The following is a 23,900-nucleotide window of genomic DNA, read 5'->3' on the forward strand; positions in this document are numbered from 1 at the left end:
TACTTCCCCGTAATCAAAGCCTTCCCTTTGATGAAAGCCTTTCGCCACCAGCCGCGCCTTGTACTTCTGGATACTTCCATCTGGTTGTCTTTTAATGCGGAATATCCATCGACATCCAATTGGGTCTGCTGCTGTTGAGGGGTCTACAAACTTCCAAGTTTTGCACTTCATTAGGGCAGCATACTCTTCATCTATAGTTGCCTTCCACTGTGGTGAGGTAAAATCCTAAGCAACTGAAGAGGGCTCCACTTGTGTGAGATCAACTGAGGAAGAGCAAAGCTGGGAAGAGTATATTTTGGGCTTGAAAATACCCGCCTGACTTCTAGTTATCATAGGATGAGTGCGCCCAACCTTTGCTTCAGACGCAGGAACAACACGTGATGATTGTTCAGTTAACCCTGCATTACTTAAGGGAAACTCAAAAGTAGAGTTAGAGATACAAGTGTCAACAGTGAATGGGCAAGAATCAGTACAAATTAGGACTAGCAAATGACTCAATTATGGTTGGTGGAGAGGTTGAGGTTGGCTCGGATGGAACTGGAATTGGAGGAGGAGAATATAACAGTGGCTGACTCTGGAACTCTCCCTTGATGAGTGGACGAATTAGATTGAAGAGGTGAAGACTCACGGGAACTTGATGAGGGTATTGCTGTGGTTGGAGAATCTGTTGAGGGTATTAGTGTTGTGGGTGGTGGTGTACTAGGGGGTGACTCATGAGGAATTTCGAGAGGTACTGGTGGATGGCGCACATAAATAGGAATAGTGATAAGTTTGGTTGTATGAGGAACTGATGCCTTTAGATTTGAGTCCTTATTAAAAAATAGCAACCGATAAGAAAATTCAGATTCGTTAAAGATTACATGCCTTGCAACATAGAGTTTTTCAGATGGACAAAGGCACTTGTATCCTTTGTGGTGTGGTGAGTAACCCAAAAACAGACACTTGTGAGTCTTAAAGTCAAATTTGTGTGGTTGGTAAGGACGGAGCTGAGAAAAGCATGAGCATCCAAAGATTTTAAGGAACCTATAGTCTAGAGCTCTATTGTTCAAGAGTTCATAGGGTGATATGTATTGTGTGGTGGCAGAGGGCAGCAAGTTAATGAGGTGAGTTGCAGTGAGGCAGGCTTTATCGCAGAATTTTAGAGGCATGGATGCTTGAGAAAGAAGGATTAGAGCAGTTTCAATGACATGCCGATGTTTCCTCTCGGCTTTTCCATTCTATTCATGTGTGTATGGGCAGCTAAGTCTATGTGCAATCCCATTCTCAATCAGAAATTTGGTAAAAACTTGTGAGGTATACTCTTTGCTATTGTCAGTTTGAAGTGTTTTAATCTTATGCCCAGTTTTGTTTTCAATCAACAACTTGTATTGGACAAATGCTTGCAAGACTTGGCTCTTGTTTTGAAGAAGATACAAACAGGTATATCTGGTTTTGGCATCAATAAAAAGAATGTAGTATCGAAATCCTGAAACACCAGTAATAGGAGAAGGACCCATATATCTGAAAAGATTAACTCTAGAAGGTGGCTATAGACTGTTTGAGAATCAGAAAAAGGAAGATTATGGAGCTTGCCTTGGCAGCACGCATTACACAAGTAGTCTTTAGGTAAAAATTTGCTTTTATTCATATAGCCAACATTACAACTTTGTAATACTTTTTCAACAATTCGTGCACTTGGATGACCTAACCTCTTGTGCCACATATCAAACTCATACACTGACTTAGCATTACAGACAGTGCCTACATTATTAGTGTTACTTGCTACTGTGAAACTAGATGTAAAAGAACTGAAGTTACAGACTCTATGAGTGGATGATAGATGAGGGTTCTTAGACCCCGAATTGCTTGATGTATTGCTTGACGGTGCTGCTCGTGCAAGCACTCCAACATGCTCAAAATGGTATAACCCTCCTCTAAGAGACCCCTTTAATAGAATTTTCTTGGTCTCCTGACATTTTACAAAACAATCAACAGGATGGAATTCAAAAAACACATGATTGTCAAGAGCAAACACTTATTAGATTTTTGGTGATGGAAGGTACATGAAGCAGATTTAATAGTTTAAAGTAGTGAGGGTTGGACTCATTGAACAGTATAGTTTTGCCAATACTATTTATACTCATACCTTGGCCATTACCTGTTAGTATTTGATCTGTTCCTGCATACTCTGAGCCTGCAATCAAGTTGTTTGCATCAAAGGTTAAATGATGTGAAGCTCCGGTGTCCAGGTACCAGGCTTTGTCAGCGAGAGGTGTTGCTGCAGGTATAGTGGCTAAGAGAGCTTAAGCTTGTTAGTCTTGTTGTGGCTGGTGGAAGGAAAAAGGAGGTGGTGCTGGTGCATTGCCAGTAGTCTGATGCGGATTCTGAAAATTGTGATTGAAGCGGTGGAAGCATTCCCACACAGTGTGCCCAAATCGATTGCAGAGTTGACACTGTGGTCTGGAGTTACCATAGAAACCTGATCTGCCACCTCTAAAACCACCTCTTCCCCGAAATCTTCCTCTAAAATTCTGACCTCTACCTTGAAATTGTTGTTGCTGCTGTTGAAAATTAGGTTGATACATTTGATAGCTAGGTTGCTGACTTTGTGACCTTAAATCTACATTTTGTGCTAAATTTACTTGCATTGTCCCTAAAACAGTCCTTTTAAAACGCTCTACTAATTCTTCATGACCCACTAGTAGCGATTCTACTTCACTCATTTATTTCATCAGCTCTAGCATTAATCATGGTTATAAAAGCACTATAATCCTCATTCAAACCTTGAGTCACAGCTTCTACAAATTCCTCACTTGAAAGAGGTGCACCTAGGGCAAAGAGAGCATTTGTTACCTTCTTAAGCTTAGACATGTACTCCGTTACAGAACCTTATAGCTTGATGCCTTTGATCTGTGTTTTGAGTTGCTTCACCTTTGATTTCAGCCGTTTTGCAAAATATTCCTCCAATTTGTACCAGATCTCACACGCAAATTCACAGTTCGCTACCTGACTTGTGAAACTCGGATCTATTGAAGCAAACAGCCACGACACCAAGAATTGATCGTTCTACTCCCAATCGAGGAACTCCTGAGTCTCAATCTCTAATTGGCGATCTCCGTCAATCCTAAATCGCTTCGGTATCTTCATCGAATTGAGGTGTTCCTTGAGTCTGTTGGATTTGATGAACGCTAGCGCTTGCCGTCTCCAAAGTACGAAATTATCTTCATCCAGCATGAATGACACTGTGTTTATTGCTCGCACACTTGAGGTTGCGGCAGCTTAAGGGTCACTGGAATAGCCATGAATTAGAACCTAAAAGCTCTGATACCATGTGAGGTATCAGTAGTTCTTATAGTAACTACTAACAACCACTAACTGTTCTCATAACTGGCTAACTAACCTGCCAGCTCAGCTTACTGGCTCAATTGCTATTTATCCCTAACACTCAGATGCCAAGTTTCAACATCTTACTGGCTCAGATGCCAAGTTTCAACATCTTTTTAAACCGTCAAAGTTTTTGTTGTTTTAGTGTCAATGATTTACAGTGCTGTCAGGTTAACTTGAATCATCCGAGTAGATTTGACTTTATAATTGAAACTTCAAAGGATACGGAATAGTCAGGAAGAATGAGGAAAATAGAATGAACGGATATGGCAAAATAAATGCTGTTATGAGAACATTATTGTATGAAAAAGCCAGTGCTGATGACATTAGAAAACCAGCACAATATATTCGCAAAAATAAAAATATAATTGATCAGCAATAAATAGATACTCTGATTTACAATTATAGACACAATCGAATACCCAGGCGGAAAAAAATTGGGTATCTAGCCTCCAATTGTGTATATATCTATATTCTATATCTCTGACTAACATTGTGGAACCAAAAATTTGGTGATAATGAAAATTTGGCATCAGCTCCTTAAAAGAAGAACAACACACTTTTAATGAAACACCAACTACCTCAGGAACTTGACGTGTCTTCATCACTGTCTCCACTATCATCACTGCAAAGTATGACAAATTTATCAATGATATCTTGTGATAGATTTGTATTGTAAGCAGAAGCATACTCCTTATAATTTTGTCATTCAAAACCTTGAGAAACTTATGAAAGATCAAGAACAGATTAATACCACGTGATACCGTGACTTTAAAGTTTAACCATTGAATATATCCATATTGTAAAAGAATAAAGCAAAAACGGTAAAAAAAAAAAACGCATGTCAAATTATCTAAGTACCTATATTCAGGAAGCTTTGATAATCGTCTAGCATCCAAGCCAGTGATAAACTTCTGTACTGCTTGGACATTTTCTGGACCTGGAAGACCAACATCCAACAGTAAAGCGCACATCCATTAAACAGTATATAGTTAAGATAATAATGAGATTGTAACTTGTAATGTAGGGATTGTTATATTAATTATTGCTTTATTTTTCCTAGGAACATTGCAGTCATATTTTTCAGGTTTCAACTGTTTTGAAACATATCAAAGCACAAGTTAGGGATAAAGCAGATATACTCAGCATGTAACCAACACAATCTTAAGGTGTAAAGTACCCTTTGTCAGTTGAAAAGCATGTAGAATGCATCGTTCGGCGGCGAGTCTCACAGGAGTATTTGCATCCTTTAAACTGTCCGCTAGGGCAGGACCAATGATGGATCCGTGTGACAAAATGGCTGAAGGATTCGCCTGCATTGATTCACATATTAAGGCAGTATAATTCAGTACATCTTTATTCAAGGAGGAATTTGTGTCAAGGCAAGATAGTCTGAGGGTATACTTTGGCAACAGCCTTTATAGCAGACAAGGCTCTTCTTCTAACTTCACTAGAGTCATCATGTGTAGACGAAGCAAGCATTGAAAGAACATCTTTGTACAATAGTGTGTCAGAAGGATCCATCTGTGCTTTATAAAGAAGCAGCCTCCCCAATGCCTTGGTTGAAGTTTCCCGGAGAGGGAACTGTTTTACAGAATAATGAATAAAATTAGAAACAACCAAATATGTATATATATAAATCGATCGTTAAGGATTGACACCTTCTCATCCTTCAATGAGTCTCGAAGACGATCTACAATAGCTGGGAACAAGGGTGATGAACAAATTGCAGATGGACTGTGTTGGAACAAGGAAGAGATTGTGAGCAAAGAGCCATGTCGAGGAGCCCAGCTTGGCGAATTAGCTAGACTGGCAAGTTCCTGAACCAACTCAGTCAGCTGAACATCTTCAAGGTACTGTCGGTTATTGTTAGAAGACTGTTAGACAAACATAATTAAGGTATATTCCAAAAATGAAAGAATCATCCATGATAAATCTGGCTTACAACCTTGATGATAATGCGTATATACTATATAGTCATTCATAGAGGAAAAGAAGACTGAAGAAAAATTACATATTGTATGTAAATAGAGTTCCTTTCACTGGCTTACAAACCTGTGTCAAGACACCCAAAATGTTTGCAGCATATGCTCGAACTTTGTCATCATCATGATGTATTAAATCCTTCAGAACAGTGTAAACACGATTCCTGACAGCAGAACTCACGTTCTTACCAGCATGCTTCAAGACACCTTTCAAAGCACTCAGAATAGCTTCACGAACACCACCATCTGATCCCTAAGAATCCAAATGCAACAGTTTTGTATTCAATAAGTAAGTAATAATGTTTAAGATTCCTACAGTTGCATCAGATAAAACAAAAAATAAAATAAAATAAAATGATAACAAACTACCTGCAGATTGGATAACAAATCGCCAACTAAAGGATCAACCCTGGTACTGAGGCCACTAAGTTTCCCAAGTGCTAAGGCAGCACTAGAACGAACAGTTCTGCAATCAAATATAACCTAATAAGCAAGAATAGAACAAAGAAGGTGATTGCAACACCACCACTATCAGAATACCCAAGTTGACTTTGCAGAGTATAAGGTAAGAATCTAAGTTGAATGGCATAAGTTGCCATTTAAATTAACATTTATGCACCAACAGAAGCAAGACAATTAGTGACTCGCCAGCAGAGGAAGGGAAAAAATTTATCATACTCACCTTGTACTGTCCTGTAGACATTTGACAAATGTCGTTTGCAACTGAGGAAGAAAAGGCTTCAGGGAGATGCCACCCTTCCTTATCATGATGGTTAGAGTAGACAAAATAGCACTCTTCACCTGCCATGGGAACCGATCACCTATTATGCGGATAAGAGGCCTGTGACAAATTATTGGTATAGTCAGTGTGATAATAAGATTTATAGTGCTCCATAGAACAATAAATGATAAAATATGGTATGGTATTTGGACATGAAGCATGGAAAATCACATGCTCAAACTATATTCTGGTGAAATCAGATATGGTTATAGTGAGTATGAATATAGCAAGACTGAAGATCCGACCAGTTAGTCAAAAGGATAACAACATGCAGAAAATTAAATACACAGAAAGGACACTTTTAGGAAAAAGACTCATTTTTAAACATCAGGAAACATAAAACAAATGGACTGCAACCATATTGTCTCCCTGAGCACTTCTCATGGATATTTTACTTAACATGGAAAATATCACAGTCAGTCATTTTTTGTGGCAAGATATGAATATGATTAGGTGGCATTTTAGGATACAACACATTACCACAGAAGTAAATTAATAATGACATCATCAAAAGTTTGATGGTCTAAAGTATCAATTTAGAAGTTTCATCTACACAAACAAACTTCTCAAATAAATACCCTGTTATTGGGATGACAAAGTCTTTGAGTGATTGTTCGCTGGTAACCTCTATCAGTTCACCAAGACCCAATGCTGCTTGCTCCCTCAGTTCAGCAGAACCGCTTATGAGACCCTGGGATCACAATGTATAAGTTTGATTAGTTCTGTGGGTAAATCATCCCAATTGTATGTGCATAATAGATATTATGCCAGAAATCTTGTATATTGAGAGGATATTATTCAACCATGTAGCATAGTTGAACTATTCTTCAAAATGTGAGAATCAATAATGACGGCAAAAGAAGAATAGTGCATGAAACCTTTTTGGGGGGTAAAATAGGATCTCAACACACTCAGTGTGGAGGAAAGTATAGGCAGACAAGGATCAAAACAGAAAAGAAACATGCAATACAACCAAAACTCAAGTTATCCTAATCAAACACCAGAGAAATATCCACTGATAAACAAGAATGCAAAACAACTGTTCCAAATTGAACTCATGAAGTTTTATACACAATAGTTGATATTGATGATATAAAGGTGTGGATATGAATGTGGTAAGTATCCACCTGGAATGAAAAACATTCTAAACTTGGAAAAAAAATTGACGTGACGAAAAGAATAATACTTGGAGAAAAATTGGCAATATAGGCTGAAGTGCTTTAGGAAGACAAAATCCAGGTATGAGAATTGGTCCACCCTGCAAAGAAATTACACAACCATTCAAAATATTAACTAATTTGCCACCAATAACCTAAAAACACACAATCTGAAACTTAAAGTCTATTTAGGATTGGTAACAGTTTCCAAGTTAAACCATCACCTTCTTCTTTCTGCGCTCCTTATCTCGGGATGTTGATACTGCATCACGAACTAGTTTTATGTATGAAGGAAGTACCTCCTTGGGTACGGAAGCAATAACCCGTGACAAAGCTTCCCAAGCAACCTAATGAAAACCAAATAATAAGCAACATGCTATAAAAGAATCTAACATCAGCTAATCATGCAACTTACAGTAACTGTAGATGAATCAGGATCGCTCAGTAAAATGATTAGGGTAGATATCATGTTTGGAGCTTCATCATCCAGATATAACTTGCTGTTTTTGAATAAATATCCTATAAGATATGCAGATGATCTTCTGACAGCAGCCTGGAGGAGAATATTGTCAACAACAAAAAATAGTCTATAGAGAGAGCCATTCTATCAGTAATTAAAAGAAAAGTACCTGACTGTCATTAACACCTTTCACAAGCTCTGATATGAGTGACTCCACACCTTCCTCATCAATGACCAGAACCACTGTTTCAGCTGCCTCCTTAGCTGAAGCTTGAACCTCCTAGAATATAACATAAATCAAATCAGATTAGGCATTGAATCAGTTGAAATACATCCACAATCAACAGGAACAAACTCATAATTCTTGAAAAAGAGCATGTACGAAGATGGAATGTCTGATTAAGAATTTCAAAATATGCAATTTTGGTCTACCTTGTCTTCATCACCCATTGCTGATAACAAAGGAGGAAGCACAGTACCAAGATGAAAGTTAAGGCCAGAACCAGCAACCTCTGCTAAAGCCCCTAATGCATGTGCATGGAAGGCACTGTACGATATAAAAACGTTTTCATTAGAGACTGGAAATACACTAAAGCACATAAAACCATTATACAAAAACAAAAAGACACTTAAAGACACTTACGACAATGGAAGATGAACCAGTTTAGGCAAGATGTGTGGCAATACTGCACTTGTTCTGACACTACAAACAAATAAATAAATAAGATGAAACAAATAGTAAGATAACAAGAAATTATTATAAACAATAACATCAATACACACAATCTCCATGGCAATGATGGCAACAAACAAGTTACCTTAGAATTTGTTTAAGGCCATCAAGTGCAGTATCGGAAGTTTCATCGTCCTCCAGTGCATGTAGAAGAGTGGGAACAATTTCATCAATAGCTTGCATTCCAGCACTCTACATTGCAAGATTGGGATGGAAAGGTGTTGTAAAAGGTCTAGTATTATCTAAGACACCACAAACTAAAACATCATAATGAAAGAACAAGTAGACAATAAAGAGTGCTACCTTATAGAGAGTGCTGAATGCCAAGCCAGCTGATTCACGAACCTCAGGCACACTGTAAATACATTGATCTAATTTATCAGAAAATGCAATGTAAAAATTTCCCAGAAAAAAGGCTTAAATACACAAACCTATCACAAAGCGCATTCCGAATAGTGGGAATGAGATCATTCATGAAACTCAACAACTGACTCTTGCCCGCGCTTGCCATAACTTCACTCAGACCAACACATACACCCTTTTCATGCAACATAAACCATAATTCAATCAAATTACAAGATATGAGCTATCAGCGCATAGATACACCCATTACAAAACAGAAAATTTCAGCAGAGACAACAATTCTAACCTGTCTTCTGCTGCTGTCAGGGTCACTCAGGCCCTGGGATAAGATTGGGATTATCAAGGGGAGCACACGTTCACCAAGTTTCCTGACTAGCTCACCCAATGATCGTCCGGCAACCTGCATGAGAATGAGCAAAGGTAAGACAAAAACTCCACAATTTGTGGCAGAAAATCAGTTAAAATGGATATAACTGCACACCTGCCGTCTTTCAGAGGATGACGATGCAAGGGATGAAATTAAAGTATCCATCAGAATAGGCATAATTTCCCTAAGAGTCTTAGGAGTATTTGCTACAATAGTCTTCCACACGTGCAAAGCAGCCTGACCAAAGATACATATGGCTTTTAGAACATGGCAAATTCCTCGATAAAAGTGAGCAAAGAAGGAGAAAAGAAGAGGGAAGTATAGATGTCCATTCATTACCTGACGTACTGACAGACTAACATCAGCTCGAACCATATATAATGCAGCAAGTACTTCGTTACGCTTATCAAGCCCCAGAACCTCAATAATAGCACGTCCATGAGCCTCAGTACTAGAACCTTCATCATCACTGCCCCCCTCAAGCAGAGCTTTACCAGATGTTCCAGCAACCTGAAAGGAATAATATGGCTCATAAATCCAATCAAACTCTGGTGCTTGTTAAAACTTGAAAGGTTAGCAAAACATACCTTGAATAATAGATCACCCAGCAGCTCAACTGAGCTCTGTCGAATCCGCCAATTATCATTAAAAATTCCATCCTCTACTGCTGGAAGGAGAAGAGGTAGAGATCTGCAAAATAAAAAAAGAAACCAAAACTTAGTAACAGGCAACCCAACTTTGGCATTCACAATTAATATAATTCAGACATCAATAAGAATTCCAATTCTTACACAAACAATATCCACATATGCATATTGCAAAAGGCAAGATAAACAAAAAATTCTTGTATATGTGATTTTGTAAAATCAAAGAAAGAACATACGATGCAGCATAATGCTCAACAAGGACATGGCCAGCGCCTAGTGCAGCATCACGTACAGATTCATTCTCATCAGCAAGACCTACAAAATATTAAAGGAAAAAATAAAAAATAATTTACTTTACTTGTAACAGCAAAAAATAACACATAACGAAGACAAAGAAAGTACCATACCGTCTAGGATAGCAGGCAGCACCTGTGGAAGATAATTCTGGAACTGGACTCCTAATGACCGTGGCAAGTACTGCAACAAAGTTGTTTGGAAGGGTATTTAATCAGAGTTCAAGAAGATAATAACACTAAATTGTATTAAAAATAGCACTTCACCACTTTACCTTGAACAATGTCAAATATCCATCTCGTACTGATGCTTTTTGGTGGGAGCAATTTCGAATAATATCAGGAAGTACATGCTCAAAGTACTGGATGCCAAGTGCAGCTAAGACCTAAAATTCAACCAGTTTGGATGGCAGGTGTGAAGAAGGGGTTTCCAAAAAAAAAAGACAAAACTCCTTCCATTACAGGAAAAGAGCAGGCAAAACATCTTAAAGAACAATGCTTGTTTTCGAAGCCTTTGGGTGGGGGGAATAGAAGGCCACAAGGACTACAAGAAATTCTGGGTTTTTGACTGTAAAACCTGAAAAAAGGAAAAAGAATCTAACCTCACTCAACCCTTGAGCTGCTCCAGATCGCTCAACATTACTGTTATCAGATTTTAGTGTTTCAAACAACCATGGGACAAGATCAGGGAAATTTTCTTCGCCCATTCCTCCTATAAGGGATCCAATGGCTCTTGCAGCAACTGATCGAACTTCAGGGATAGGATCCACAAGAACCTGCTCTCATGATACATATATCAACTAATTAGGAGCCAAGGACAACACAAGCAGTGTAAAAGCTATTGAAAAAACAGGTACCTTCTTTACTTCAGGAAGCAACAATCCTATATATGGAATCATATCCTTTGGTTCTGTAACCAAGGAACACATGTTTCCAACTATTTGTGCTGCCCTCTTCTTAGTGTCAGCACTCCTTTCCCGAAGTCCTCTATGTACTATTGGCACCAATAATGCAAGTGAGGGGGCATCAATGGAATTGACGAAGGTCGTCTGCAACAGTCAATAAGATTTCAGGAAACAAAACAAAATAATAAACAAAATCTGTAAGACACATGCAATAAACCTTACTTGAAGAAGAATATCAAGGGAATATTTTGTATGCTCATTAGGATCACTGAGTCCCTTGAGTAAAGTAGGGACCAGAGCAGATATTTCAGGATTCTTTATCACGCTCCCAACCTTTAAAAGAAAATAAAAATAACATAAAAAAGAAAAAAAAAAAAAAGCATCAAACAGTATGACAGTTCACAATCAAAGCTAACCTGTTGAAGGGCCATTTGCCCAGCTGACTGGACTTTAGGATGGGTATCAGTTAAAACCTAGAAATGATAGAACGGTTATGGTAATACAATCAATAGAATAGAAGAAATGAAAAATTACCAGTTTCAATGTAATGTAAGCATCATCTTATACCTCAGTCAATTTGGGCACAATCTTAGGGAGGCACTGAGACAACTGTCGAGGAGCACAATAAGCCATAGCACCCAGAAGTTGCACACTACTTTGTTTTGTCCTCCAAGCTTTATCTTCAAGACCCTGATCAAATAATCAGTTACACAATAATTCACAACATACAAGCAAGGTAACTGCATAAATATATGCATGTGTGCATGTGTGCACGTGTAACAAACAAGGATATTTATAGAAAGCACACACTGTTTCTCGATGCAATAACAAATAAGTTGGCTATATTTTTTGTCACCTTCAAAAGAGACGGAAGGACAAGCTTCACTCCTTGGGCACTAAGCTGTGACATCATTGCACGAGCAGCGCATTCAGCTGCGTCACGAACTGCAACAACTTGATCAGAGAATGAAACCAAGAGCAATGGTAACATCTGAATCACATACCTGAACACAATTATGATGAAGGGAATAAAATAACCCACTCCCAAAATAAAACAAAAACTACATGAACAATCAGTAACATTTGGGAGAAATACTCATTGAACATACGGTTCAAATAGTCTTCCAAGTGTTTCACAAAGGCATTCAAATCCGAGTAAAGCTCCTTCACGAGATTTTGCAGAGTTCCTGCAGTTAGTTAAGAAAAGAAATCAACATAAACTTAAGATACATATGTTTCCCTTGAATTTGACAGCCTGGAGTCTGAAAACAAAAAATGGCATAAAACCCAATACTTTTCAGGGAATTCTGTAAGCTGACGAAATTAGAAAATAGTCAGCATCTGAAGGAGTAAAAAAAATTAGAAGAGAAGAGAGAAGGGGGGGGGGGGGGGGGGGGGCTTTGAAGACTATTAAGGAGATAGATTTAATGTACAACAGAACTTTTTACAACCTTTCAGTCAGACCCTCTTGAAGCTTAATGACAACCCTATAAGTTTTCAAGCAAGGAAGGCCAAATCCCTTGACAACTCCTGCAAGCCCAAAAGCAGCCCCACGGCGTTCTCCATATTTATCACTTTTCATCATCTGATCCAGCAGCCGAGTAATAAGAGCAGCAGCATCATCCTATTGGAAGTTATCAAATAACAAAAACAAAGTACTCCAGTGAACTTCGAGACTATATATATATATATGAAAGCATATTAACCTTAAATATGACTGAGTTGAAGCATTGAAGATATGCATCACCGACGAGTCAGTAAAAGCATAATAGGTCAAACTATATATTTTCAACAATATGAAATACTCCCAAACAAGCATATGAATTGCAAGTATTTACCAATCAGTTACAGCATCACTTTAAGCAACTAGATACTACAACCGAAGGACATCAAAGAATTATAAAACAAAGATGAAGAATACTTCACATCGGACCTATTGCTGTATTCAGAGTTACAATGCTATCCATCAAATTGATGGAAGAGTGACAAGAATAATTATGCACACAAGGATTCTTTTTCTTGCTATTTTAATTAAAAAAGCAGGTGCTTCCTCTATCATCATAAGATCTAATTTATAATGAAGTAAGGCATCAGATATTGGTTATTAGAATGCTCTTGCATACTTGTTTTGATTTCATCAGTGGAGACAAACAAGAGGAAACAGCCCGTTGAACAGCTTCGGATGGAGTGTTCAGAACATCCAACAGTTTTTCCACAACAGCATGAACCTTCGGATCATCCTGTGTCCGAAAACAAAGAGAAAAGAAAAACCACAGCAGAACTTTTTAAAACTCAACAACACGTCAAAACCAACACACACACACACATATCCAATACTGACCTTTGCCAAGTGTTTTGCTAATGCTCCAGTAAAAATAACCACACCCTCCCTAACTAAGTCATATTTTTCTTCATCTGGTGCCTATAAATTTGGGAGAATCCATTAATAAAGATCACGATAACAAGTGCTTCACCAATATTCAGCTTATGTGTATCTGCTTACATACAGTACTTACAGTTTTGTTTAAGTAGTTCTCAAAGATGGGGAATAACAATGATACGTTATCTTTCCCATGTTTATCAATAATCAAGATGCCAGCATTAATCATTCTACCTCTGACATCAGCATTTGGATCAGCCTGCAAATCAACTATCATTAATGCTTGGAAAGGTATTGACTACTGAAACGAGCAATCAAGCAAGAAGATAGTTCAGCTTCAAACATCAACTAAAAAGAGGAGGGCAGGGGGAAGCCATGTGAAATTACCAGTGCTCTCGATATTAGAAATGTCATAACAACAGGCAAGTCTTTGGTTCTCAAAACATCAGCTGCAGAATGTAACGCCAATGCTACACCTTGCCTACCCAGCCAACCAGCATCAATGTTGTCATGTCCAACACCCATGTCAGAAATGTACAATGAAAATAAAGTGGAAAGGGACTCCTGAAATTATCAGCAAACTATCAAAAATTCAAACAAACAAATAAATAAATAAATAAAAAAAAAAACAAAAAGAAGAACAAGAAAGGAAATTATCAAGCAAGCATACTTGTATAGAATCTGGGTACTCATCCAGAGCAGCAGCTAATGCCTCAGCAGCTGCCAAGCGCACATTGTAGTTAACATGAGAAAGTGCTTTGAAAAGTCTGGAAAAGTCAGTTCCAAAGTCAAACCCATAATGATCCCATATTTCCTCTGCCACTTCAGCAACTGACTGAAATGTTAAAACAGTAAATGAGATATAATAATATACATAAATCTATTCAAGGTAAAAAACAAATTATTGAGTTACTCTAGAATCAGGTGTCTGTGTATCGCAAATACAGGACACATAATTTCCTGAGATAGCCTTGATGGAAAATAAATAAGCCTTCTTTATGTTCCAAGTAAGAGTTACACCATATGCATTCTAAATATGGCATTATTTACAAGTACTAGTTAGATTATTTACTTAACATATTTAAGAGTATCGGACATCTTAATAACTCAAAATTCATTTTTACATGAATCACTTGAGTCGCTAAGTGTACTCAAGCCAATCTAGTTATTGGCAAATACAAGGTAGTGTAAAAAGGGCAATGAAAGGAGAACCTTCTCCGAGTCATGTAATGCTATCCATATACTTGTTGCAACCTCAACGCTCTCAGGGAGGGAACGATTGGCAACGGCGGGGATACATTTTACCGCATTTAAACATGCCATTCTAACATGAACATCTTTCGCATAAACTCCATAAAGGGCCTGTAAATGGAAAATTCAGAAATAGAATAAGCATATAAAGACCTCCCTAAAAAGATAAAATAAAATAGAACTTAGAAAGAGAGAGCAATACAAACAGAGTCAAGCAAACTCACAGAGGCAACATCATCAGGTTGCAAACCAAGACTCAATTCATTTAGTGCAGGAGCTATTGATGCTTGATAGGCCGGAACAACACCAAGGACATGATAAAGTACCTACAGAATAGAATATTAATCATAAGAAAGACAAGTGGGTCAAAATAACAGAAGACTGACAAACAGTACAAACTAAATTCTGGTTTAAAAGAATAAAATGTTTAATATTTTACCGATAACATTCGAATCCTAGGAAGAGGTAGATGGGGATCCAGGTGCAAATAAAGTATCCGAAGTACGTCATCATGAAATTTTGTTTTCTTTGAGCATAGCAGAATTCTCTCCATTATCTATTGAGAACCAGAGTTAGAAACATAGAATCTTTGTGAATTGATTAAATCAAACTTCAAAGCAGAATTGCTTACAGGGAACACAAATGAAAAAGAATCAACAGGAAGTGCTCCTGATTTACAAGATGTGGATAGGCCATCTAAGATTCGATCAAAAAGGCCAAGGGACGGCCTCTCATGCACTTCCTCTTCAGCATCAGATGGAACCCGATCCAACAGAACATGAACTTCATCAATCACAATAAGACGCAATGCAGTAGAAATATCAAGTGCCCAATCACATAGAGGAGGAGCAGTGCATCTTGATAATTTCACCATGGTTTCAAAGGCTTCATCACTTACAATAGGTGACCGTAATAAAGGTTCAACAAACTTGACCTGACACAAGATTTAAATTTGAACATGAACAACAGCCACATACTGTCATGTTGAAATCAAACAAAAAATAAAAAAATAAATAATAAGTACAGAAAATAACCAATGAATCAGTATCTAATCTGTTGAAATTACATTTTTAAAAAGCATGTCATATTCAACTGATAAAGGATGTGGGCATTTAAGAGAATTCAGAATGATAGGAGTAAATTCAAGTGGTATCAAACATATGGAAGCAAATTGACAAAGGCTAGTAGACAGGACATCAATACCATTGAAGGCAGTCTACTATGGGCAAAAACTGTATTAGCAATCGCCATATCTCCAAGAGCTCTGAGCATCAATGACAGATGGTCTTGTATTTCATGGACTCTATCACGTATCGAAGCCTCCTCCTTAAGCTGTAATTCTCTTGCCTCCTCCTTTGCAGTCTTCCCTTTGTCTAAATAACAAAACAACAATATAATTAGTCACCAAATTAAATGCATCCAGTGGAAGCAACAATATCATTAGTCATCAATTTAAATGCAATCAGCAAAAGCTTTAGACTCGGAAGCTATAAATAAAGCCCAACAGAGGTTTGACACTTGCCAGGCTTCTTTGTTGCCTTAGCAGTATCCCTTTTCCCTACACCAGCAACTTCTCGGCTAGGTGGATCTCTCTTTGGCAAATGATTCGAACGGGAATTATCCTGGTCAAAAGTAACAAATATAGTGAAAAACCTAAGGGAAATGGAACAGAGAAAGAATGTAGCAACTGATACCTGCACAAATTAAAAAACGCACACCAGCAACACAGCAACACACAGAACAGAATGGAAGAGTGGTAATTCTCACTCTAATACTGATATAGATGTAGAAAATGGTAGAGAAAATACAAGAACAATAAAGGAAAACGATAAGGGCTATGTGCAAGAGCCAGCCTCAACTCTCCTAGCCTATGCCTTAACTTTCACCAAAAGTCTAACCTCTCACCCCAATTCTGTTACTGATACACTCCTCTCTCCACTCACTCAATTCAGTTAGCATTCCCCAGCTGATCCTCTTTCACGCTTTCTCCGCTAACAGTGCCAGGTGGCATGTTAATTACATGAATATCCCCTTCTTTATTTTTCTCAATTCTACCCTCCACTCTCCTCTTTCTACTATAGTGCAAAGGCAGAGGAGGAATTTTACTTTAGGAATAGAAGCTTCTATTCTCACTCTCACTGTTGTGTCTGAGTACGTAACAAAGAATAAGAAAAATAGGAGGTACCAGGCCATCTTCATCATCATACATACGGAAGCGACCCTTTGCTTGTCTTGTGTTCTTACTAGCAACAGATTCAGCAACATAAACTCCTTGCTCAGTGGAAAGCATTCCTTCAGGAGTACGAAAAATCTAAAATGACAAAACCAGCAAAGGGAAAAATTAAGGATAACTTATAACAAAAATTCCCATTGAGTAAACAAAACATAGTAAAGTACAACATACAGCCACCGATAGTCAATCCACAGTTCAGACTGAATCATAGGAATTACCTGAATGTCATTCTCAGAAAGTGTATCATGTGAAAAACGTTCAGGAAGATTTAGCAAATGCTGGCATCAGGAATATATACTAGTCAGCAACCAGAAGAAGTGAGATAGATAACCATCACAAACTTCCCAGTTTCGGAGACTCCAAGAAAATAATAATAAATTGTACATAACCATCAACATGCGTACATTTTCAAACTCAGTATATGCATCTGCAGGAACTATGGACATCAAAGTGCACAGAGATGATATTGCTGCTTCTTGTTCAAGTGGATTAACACTCTTCAAACCCATGGGTCCCAGTAAGACCTGCAAAACATTATAATTATATCACTTCGCAGTTGGAAGCACAAAGGTACATCCTCTAAGAGTTGACCAGGTTTATACATCACCGTTAGCAAATATCTAGGCACACACAATTATTGAGACATAATAAAGACATGACGAAAATAGAAAAGAAGTGTCCCTATAGCTACTCTGTTATAGAAATTAACAAGCCATGCAAAGACAATATATCTATAACCAATGCTATGGTGCAATGATTGGCCCTAAACCCTAAACAGTAGCTGGCAATTTTCAGACAGTAGGAAAGGGTTCTGAATAACTTAATCTGCAAAAAAAAAAATTGTCAGCATAACAAACCCAATGTTTGAAAGATACCACATCAAAAGCAGGATTTTAAATGACTGAATATGTCGACAAGAAACTGTCAGATAAAAAGCCAATGATCAGAAAGATGCCACATCAAAATGGAACTGGTTCTAGTATTCAATCAATGTACATGTGCACCATCAAAGTCACTAATGATTCCTTGTCTGTGAACAAGAATGCTCAGATATTCAATACATCAATTCACTCATAAACCTTGGATGAAATAACAGCTAATCTATCTGTATGAATTAATGCACCGACATTTTGTAGCAATATTAATTACCTGTATGAGATTCACTGCGTTAGCAGAAAGGACACCAATAACATCAAAATCGTGTGATTGCAAACACCTAAAGAGCCTCTGCAGAAAGAAAAACGAATCAGCTTCAAAACAAAAAATATTCATGATCATGCATGCACATTGCACAATAACTAAAGATCACCTGAAAACATATATTTTTACAGGTAAAGGCATGCATACTACTCAAGACTCAAATGCGGGGGAGAAATGTAACACATTCTTTGTGTGATAGTAACATAATAAAAATAAGAATAAAAATAGTCATCTACACACACATTTTGATCCTTCTGCAACTCACACCTGATTAGTAAGGCTACAAAGAGATCACAGGCAAAAAGTCCCAGGCTTCTTTAATTTTCAGATGAATTCCTAGTTTATATGATTAAGAAGAATTTAAATTGGTTATCAAATTTCCATGCAAAACACCCAAAGCAAAGAAAACATAACCAAAAAAAGCATCAGAGAGGAATATAAGAAAAGCACCTTCCACACTGCATCTCTTTTTGCACTACCAACCACACACGGGTGATGCGAGCAAAATATTATTTTGACAAATGAATCTGGAGAGTGTTTTAGAGCTGCTGGTGACATAGTCAGCAAAGCCTTTACCAAAATCTCAACAGATGGAATGCATGGAATTTGAGGGTCCAAGGAAACATCAATGTCACTACAAATTGAAGCACAAATGGTTAAATGTACCATACAAAAGCAAGGGTATCAAAGAAAAAGATGCAAATGATCCCTACTAGGGTAGAGGTGTTTCATTAGTAGATATGAAGAGAATGATCTGCCGTGTTACATGGGTCAACCTCATAGAAATTTCATGTCTTCTTTGCCTTATTCATGGGAGAATACCTTGTACAGTATATACTCTCTACTTTCCCAAAAATAAATTCTTTATCCACAAAAAATCAGAAATGAATAGATGAAATAAACTACACTTGTAAGACCACATTTTTTATCTATTATAATCATTAGTGAATAGCACCATGAAGCGCCACAGTAGATCACATTTTCAAAATGGAAGGCTCATTTCTAACGGGATAAGACCTCCACAAGGGACACAAGCAACCTTTCCCATCAGCACTCCAACCAAGGCAGTCAAATGTCTTGGAAGAAGAAAAACCAAAATCGAAAGAAAATTAGCAGCCTTATAAAAACAGCATCTTCACTCCCAAATACCACCGATCTGGGGAAGCCACAAAACCTCTAAAGGAGATTTCATTACTTTATTATCTTTTTGGAAAAAAAAATATGAAGAAAATTTTAAGAACAAATAAACTATCAGGAGTTTTCAAGGCAATTTCTTGGCAATCCATTCCAACTTGCCCATACTTCCTTATTTTAATCACAATAAATATGGAGATAAATGTATAATTACAATCACATATATACCTCATTTTTGAAGCCATAAGCTTCTCTCCAACCAAAGAGAGGTATTTTGAAAATTCAAAGAAAATATCTTCAGATAAATGCGGAGCAGAAGTAATAATCCTCTTTGCAACATTATATGTCATTCTTCGAATATCCCAACTTGGATGGCACATAAAAAATATCATCAGCTGCATGAAGTTAACAAACAATTGACTGAGTCAATACAGAATAGAATGTCTATAGAGAGCTAACAAAATTCTACGCATTTTTCACCTGCAACAGCAATCTCACTGAGAAGTTGGATGAAGTTCTGGATAACAAAGAATAAGAAACTTAAGTACAATATTATAAATCATAAAAGCATAAAGTGTAGTAAGTACTCGTCATTATAGATAGAACTCACCGCTGTAAATGCTCAAGGAGAAGCACTTCAAGAAGATCAACACATGCCATGCTATCTTCGATTGAAAGCTTTGATGCCTGCACAGCAACCTTTTAGTTAGATATATAATAAAACCTTGAAACTGCCAACAACAAATTGAAGCAGAGTACTCACCATCGAAATTGGCATAACTGAAGGTTCACTTTGTGACACCAAAGACCATATCTTTTCCTTTGCCAACGTTTCCTCTGAAAGATAAGACAAGTGAATGGAAAAATTTAAGCAGAAGAGGGGAAAAGAAAAACTAAACTTCTGCTCTATGTTCAAGCATATAAAGATTCCACTAATACAAACCAGCTTTAATATCAACAGCAGCTATCTTCCCAACTAATAACAATGCATATATGCCATCTAAACGTTGCACTGCCTTGGTAAATCCAGTTTTCACAAGTTGGACAAGAGGACCAAGCAAAGGTGACATCTACAAATTATTTAGTTGAAACGCAAGGAGATGAAAATCACATAAATGCATGAAATGAGTTGATCAAAAGTATAATCAGTTAAAAAGACAACTTACCTTTAAGACAGCATCTGCGTTTTTGGATATTGCATGTAGACTGCGTAGGAAACCCCTTCTTAAAGTTTCCTTCTCTTTGAATCCAGAAACCAAAAAGGAAATTAAATTATCTTCAATGATATCAGTAGATCTAACTGCCCAAGAAGCTATAGCTGACAAAATCACAATTTTAACCTCTTCATTTCCTGCCAATTAAGGTGAGCATGAATCAGTGCCAAATTTAGTAAACACAAATACCACTACCAGTGATATGACCAGAGATGGAGTGCTGCACAAAGAGAATAAATAAACAAGTGATAGTGATGACTGCACTGCTTCATTCACAAATCCTTTATTGAGTAATAACAATAAACAACAATTGGTATTTGGTTCATATAAGGCCACATCTTTGATTCAGGGGCATTTAACATGAAAATTATATGCTTTATCTTAAGACACTAGACAACCCTTCCTCAAAAGTGAATTTATACGTGTTATGTATGTCTAAATAAGAAACGGTGACCGATAACTTCTCAATGTCTTGTGAAGTTACCTATTTAAGTAGTAGTCTGTTTGTGGTTCTTGGCCCAACATTTCATGTGTTTTTTTCCACGATGAGTTGCTTCTTCTGATGCATTTCAAGAGTCTTTTTAACACCTAGATTTTTTTGGCAACATAGCAGCTTTTGACAATATTTGATGTTCTTGGTTGGAAAGGAATGTTAATTCTGAAAAGGTGTACAGTTCCCTTAGATTTATTATGGGATTGGATCACATTGGTGGTATATCCTAGGAGATCATCTCACAATGTCTTAGGGGTATACTTGTCACTAATAATTTCTTCTTGCATCAAAATAAGTGAATGACCAATCGAATTCAAAAATAATTAAACAAATAATCAAAGGGAAAACTAGAGCTTGAGATTACCATCCTCCTTGTAGTATGATAAAAGAAAATCACATATCATGCGCGCCAAATTGATGAGATATTTCCCATCTGGAGCATTAGATAATTCCTGTATTGCATTTACCATCCCTACTCTCTGGTATGGCAGAGCCAGCCTTCCTTCTGAACCTGTTCAGAATGAAACATATACCAGTCAAATATACACCACAAAGTGTTGACTATCAGAGAAAATGAAAGAAACTGAAGGAAAGTCAAATACAGGAAAAGAAAATTCATATAAGAAAAATCTGCAGAATATTTATAAAGGTAAAATGGGGAATGGTTGCAATGAGATCTAACTGAGTAAAGAGTGCGCTTATATACATGCATTTCTTTGAAGCAAAGTGTAGCAATGACAACTAACTGCAACTATATTTTCTCATAGCAGATTATATTAGCCATGTGCTGATTACACCCAAAACAGAGGCACCACTAATACATCCAATTAAAAATTCAAGGTAACTGCAGTTAAATGTTAACGAAACAAGCACAGGTCATTTGATACCTTTAATAATGGCTTTTACAGCATTGAACATGGTCTCTAATGCATCTGGGTTGCTAGTTTTTTGGCTCAGACTCCTGACTATGGTTAATGCACCACCCCTTCTCCCTTCATCAGCATGTCGAGCCTGTGCTAGTACTACTGAAAGAATTTCATCGGCATACTTGCTCAAATCAAGGCTAACAGACTCCAAAAGAATTCCAATAGACTCCAAGACAATCTCTGGGTTTCGTTTTAGCATTTTCACAGCAGAGGGTATCACAGTACTCTGAAAATCTTGATGTGACATTTGCAAATAAAGAGGATGAAATGCTTCTATGAGACTCCTACTGGGCTTATCTTTGGCGGTCAGTATTGCATTGACATATATATCAAGAAAAGCCAGCTGTAAGCAGTAAAGAATTACATTAGAATGCCAGGAGAAATAAATCAAACATGCATGTATGTATCTATAATTGTATATGTATGCCACCTACAGAGAGTTATAGATATTTATCTCACCTTAAGTTCTCCAAATAAAGTAGGAGTACGACTTGAGAACTCCAATAACAACAATAATAATTCAGGACTATCCTTGTATGGTATTCGCCCATTCTTGATTTCCTCAATGTAGACTTTATAAATACCTGGTGACTGAGAACAAGCGTAATCATCAAAGTCACAAATACCCACTTCCTTTAAGAATTGTATTTTGAAAGTTGCAGACCAACACTATGAAATTCAAGTACTCAAAACGCTAATAATAAATTAAATGTCCATAAAATAACGAAGAGAGGTCAAGCTGAACCTTGGAAAACAAATGGAAAAACTTCTTCCTGCAAGCCCTGCGCTCGCGAAAGGATCTTGGAGAAACAATACTAAGCAAAGACGCTTGCGCCGCGGCCACTCTACACAAAGCATTCTTGGAAACAGAAGCGAACTGGCTCTTGCTCAATAGTAAGCACGACCAGCTGAGAAGCCTGTAGCTTCCGACATGCGATTGGGCCTTGAGCTGCTTCTCCATGCTCTGAACAAGCGCCGCCGCAAAAGTCTTCATGAAAACCGTTTCACTCAAAGCCTTCACAATGACTTCATCAACGGCTTTCCTCGATCTGAGATCATCGTAGATTGAAACCGTTCTGAATACTACATCCGTCAACAATGACGCAACCTCTGCTGGCATATCTGCACAAACATACCAAAACCGTTTTGAGTTAACATTCCAGAGCTAAAAATCTATGTATTTGAAGACGACGACGAGCGCATTCTCAATAATTCATTATTTCATTTTTCATGTCAAGTGCATCGAGCTGAACTGTGAACAGTGCTGGTATGATCGGTGCAGACCTGGAGTAGAACTACTCAAGAAGGCGGGGATTTCGCGACGGAATATCCGAAGGCGCTGGTTAGTTGAGGAAGTTGAAACCAATTCGGATAGTGACACAAGAGATTGCAGCGATTCCGCCATTGTTGAACACTGCGAAATTCAGAATCGGATGAGTTTGAAGCAAGTACAGTTTTGTTCAGTATACAGAACACAGGTTCACAGTTCACACGGTGTGTTTCAGTTGACGAGTGATTTCCCTTTGCAGTGAAATGCTTAGGGTTTTTGGTTGGGTGCACCGGTGCAGTACTGACTACTGCGCTGCAGCTTGGCTAATCCTGTTTGGGACTTGGTTTTGAGAGAGTTCTCTTTTTTCGTTTTTTTTTTTTTTTTTGAACAAACTCTCCCACGTTTTCTTTTTTTTTTTTTTGTGTCAGAACTCTCCCACGTTTTCCAAACAATTCTTTGTCCATGGATTTTTTTTTTTTTTTTTTTGGTAGCTTGTCCATGGATTTTTTTAAAAGAAAGAGCCGAGGGAATATTTTTGGACAAACCTTTGGGTTTTATATGGGCTTAATATCCGTTTCCTTTGGACCCTAGAAAATGAAAGAGGAAGACCATCTCATTCTTGAATAAATGGGCTTGACCTTGGACTCTTGACAAGCCTAACACTAACGAAAACAAAAATGTTAGGAAAAAAACACAAAACTGAGTTACCAAAAATATCAAAAACTCTTGATTTTTCTGAACAAAA

General features: G+C 37.5%; 1 protein-coding gene across 1 annotated transcript; it reads right to left on the reverse strand.

Annotated features, from left to right (window-relative positions):
- Positions 1 to 3,630: 3,630 nt before the first annotated feature.
- Positions 3,631 to 23,476, reverse strand: ILA (putative protein kinase regulator ILITHYIA). The gene is made up of 60 exons (XM_088489493.1): positions 23,170 to 23,476; positions 22,631 to 23,007; positions 22,345 to 22,476; positions 21,847 to 22,228; positions 21,324 to 21,470; positions 20,419 to 20,603; positions 20,196 to 20,322; positions 20,016 to 20,089; positions 19,863 to 19,939; positions 19,733 to 19,769; positions 19,481 to 19,647; positions 18,569 to 18,752; positions 18,068 to 18,145; positions 17,323 to 17,442; positions 17,137 to 17,196; positions 16,871 to 16,996; positions 16,208 to 16,307; positions 15,889 to 16,058; positions 15,317 to 15,619; positions 15,125 to 15,241; positions 14,910 to 15,011; positions 14,647 to 14,796; positions 14,105 to 14,269; positions 13,822 to 13,998; positions 13,571 to 13,693; positions 13,396 to 13,476; positions 13,178 to 13,294; positions 12,506 to 12,678; positions 12,164 to 12,241; positions 11,911 to 12,058; positions 11,622 to 11,744; positions 11,471 to 11,527; positions 11,277 to 11,387; positions 11,007 to 11,198; positions 10,752 to 10,925; positions 10,425 to 10,535; positions 10,264 to 10,333; positions 10,093 to 10,171; positions 9,797 to 9,899; positions 9,549 to 9,719; positions 9,324 to 9,446; positions 9,129 to 9,242; positions 8,911 to 9,017; positions 8,783 to 8,834; positions 8,565 to 8,671; positions 8,390 to 8,449; positions 8,179 to 8,293; positions 7,916 to 8,026; positions 7,702 to 7,839; positions 7,511 to 7,633; positions 7,316 to 7,387; positions 6,708 to 6,820; positions 6,031 to 6,189; positions 5,718 to 5,814; positions 5,419 to 5,601; positions 5,025 to 5,219; positions 4,768 to 4,947; positions 4,544 to 4,676; positions 4,225 to 4,303; positions 3,631 to 3,988 (listed from the first exon to the last, which is right to left on the reverse strand). Exons 1-60 carry the CDS (start codon positions 23,288 to 23,290, stop codon positions 3,946 to 3,948), a joined length of 7,893 nt encoding a protein of 2,630 aa, XP_088345619.1. The 5' UTR covers positions 23,291 to 23,476; the 3' UTR covers positions 3,631 to 3,945.
- Between the last annotated feature and the right edge of the window lie 424 nt (positions 23,477 to 23,900).

This window comes from Arachis ipaensis, chromosome B6 (genome assembly GCF_059453495.1).
Source record: "Arachis ipaensis isolate K30076 ecotype BB chromosome B6, ASM5945349v1, whole genome shotgun sequence".
NCBI classification, from domain to species: domain Eukaryota; kingdom Viridiplantae; phylum Streptophyta; class Magnoliopsida; order Fabales; family Fabaceae; genus Arachis; species Arachis ipaensis.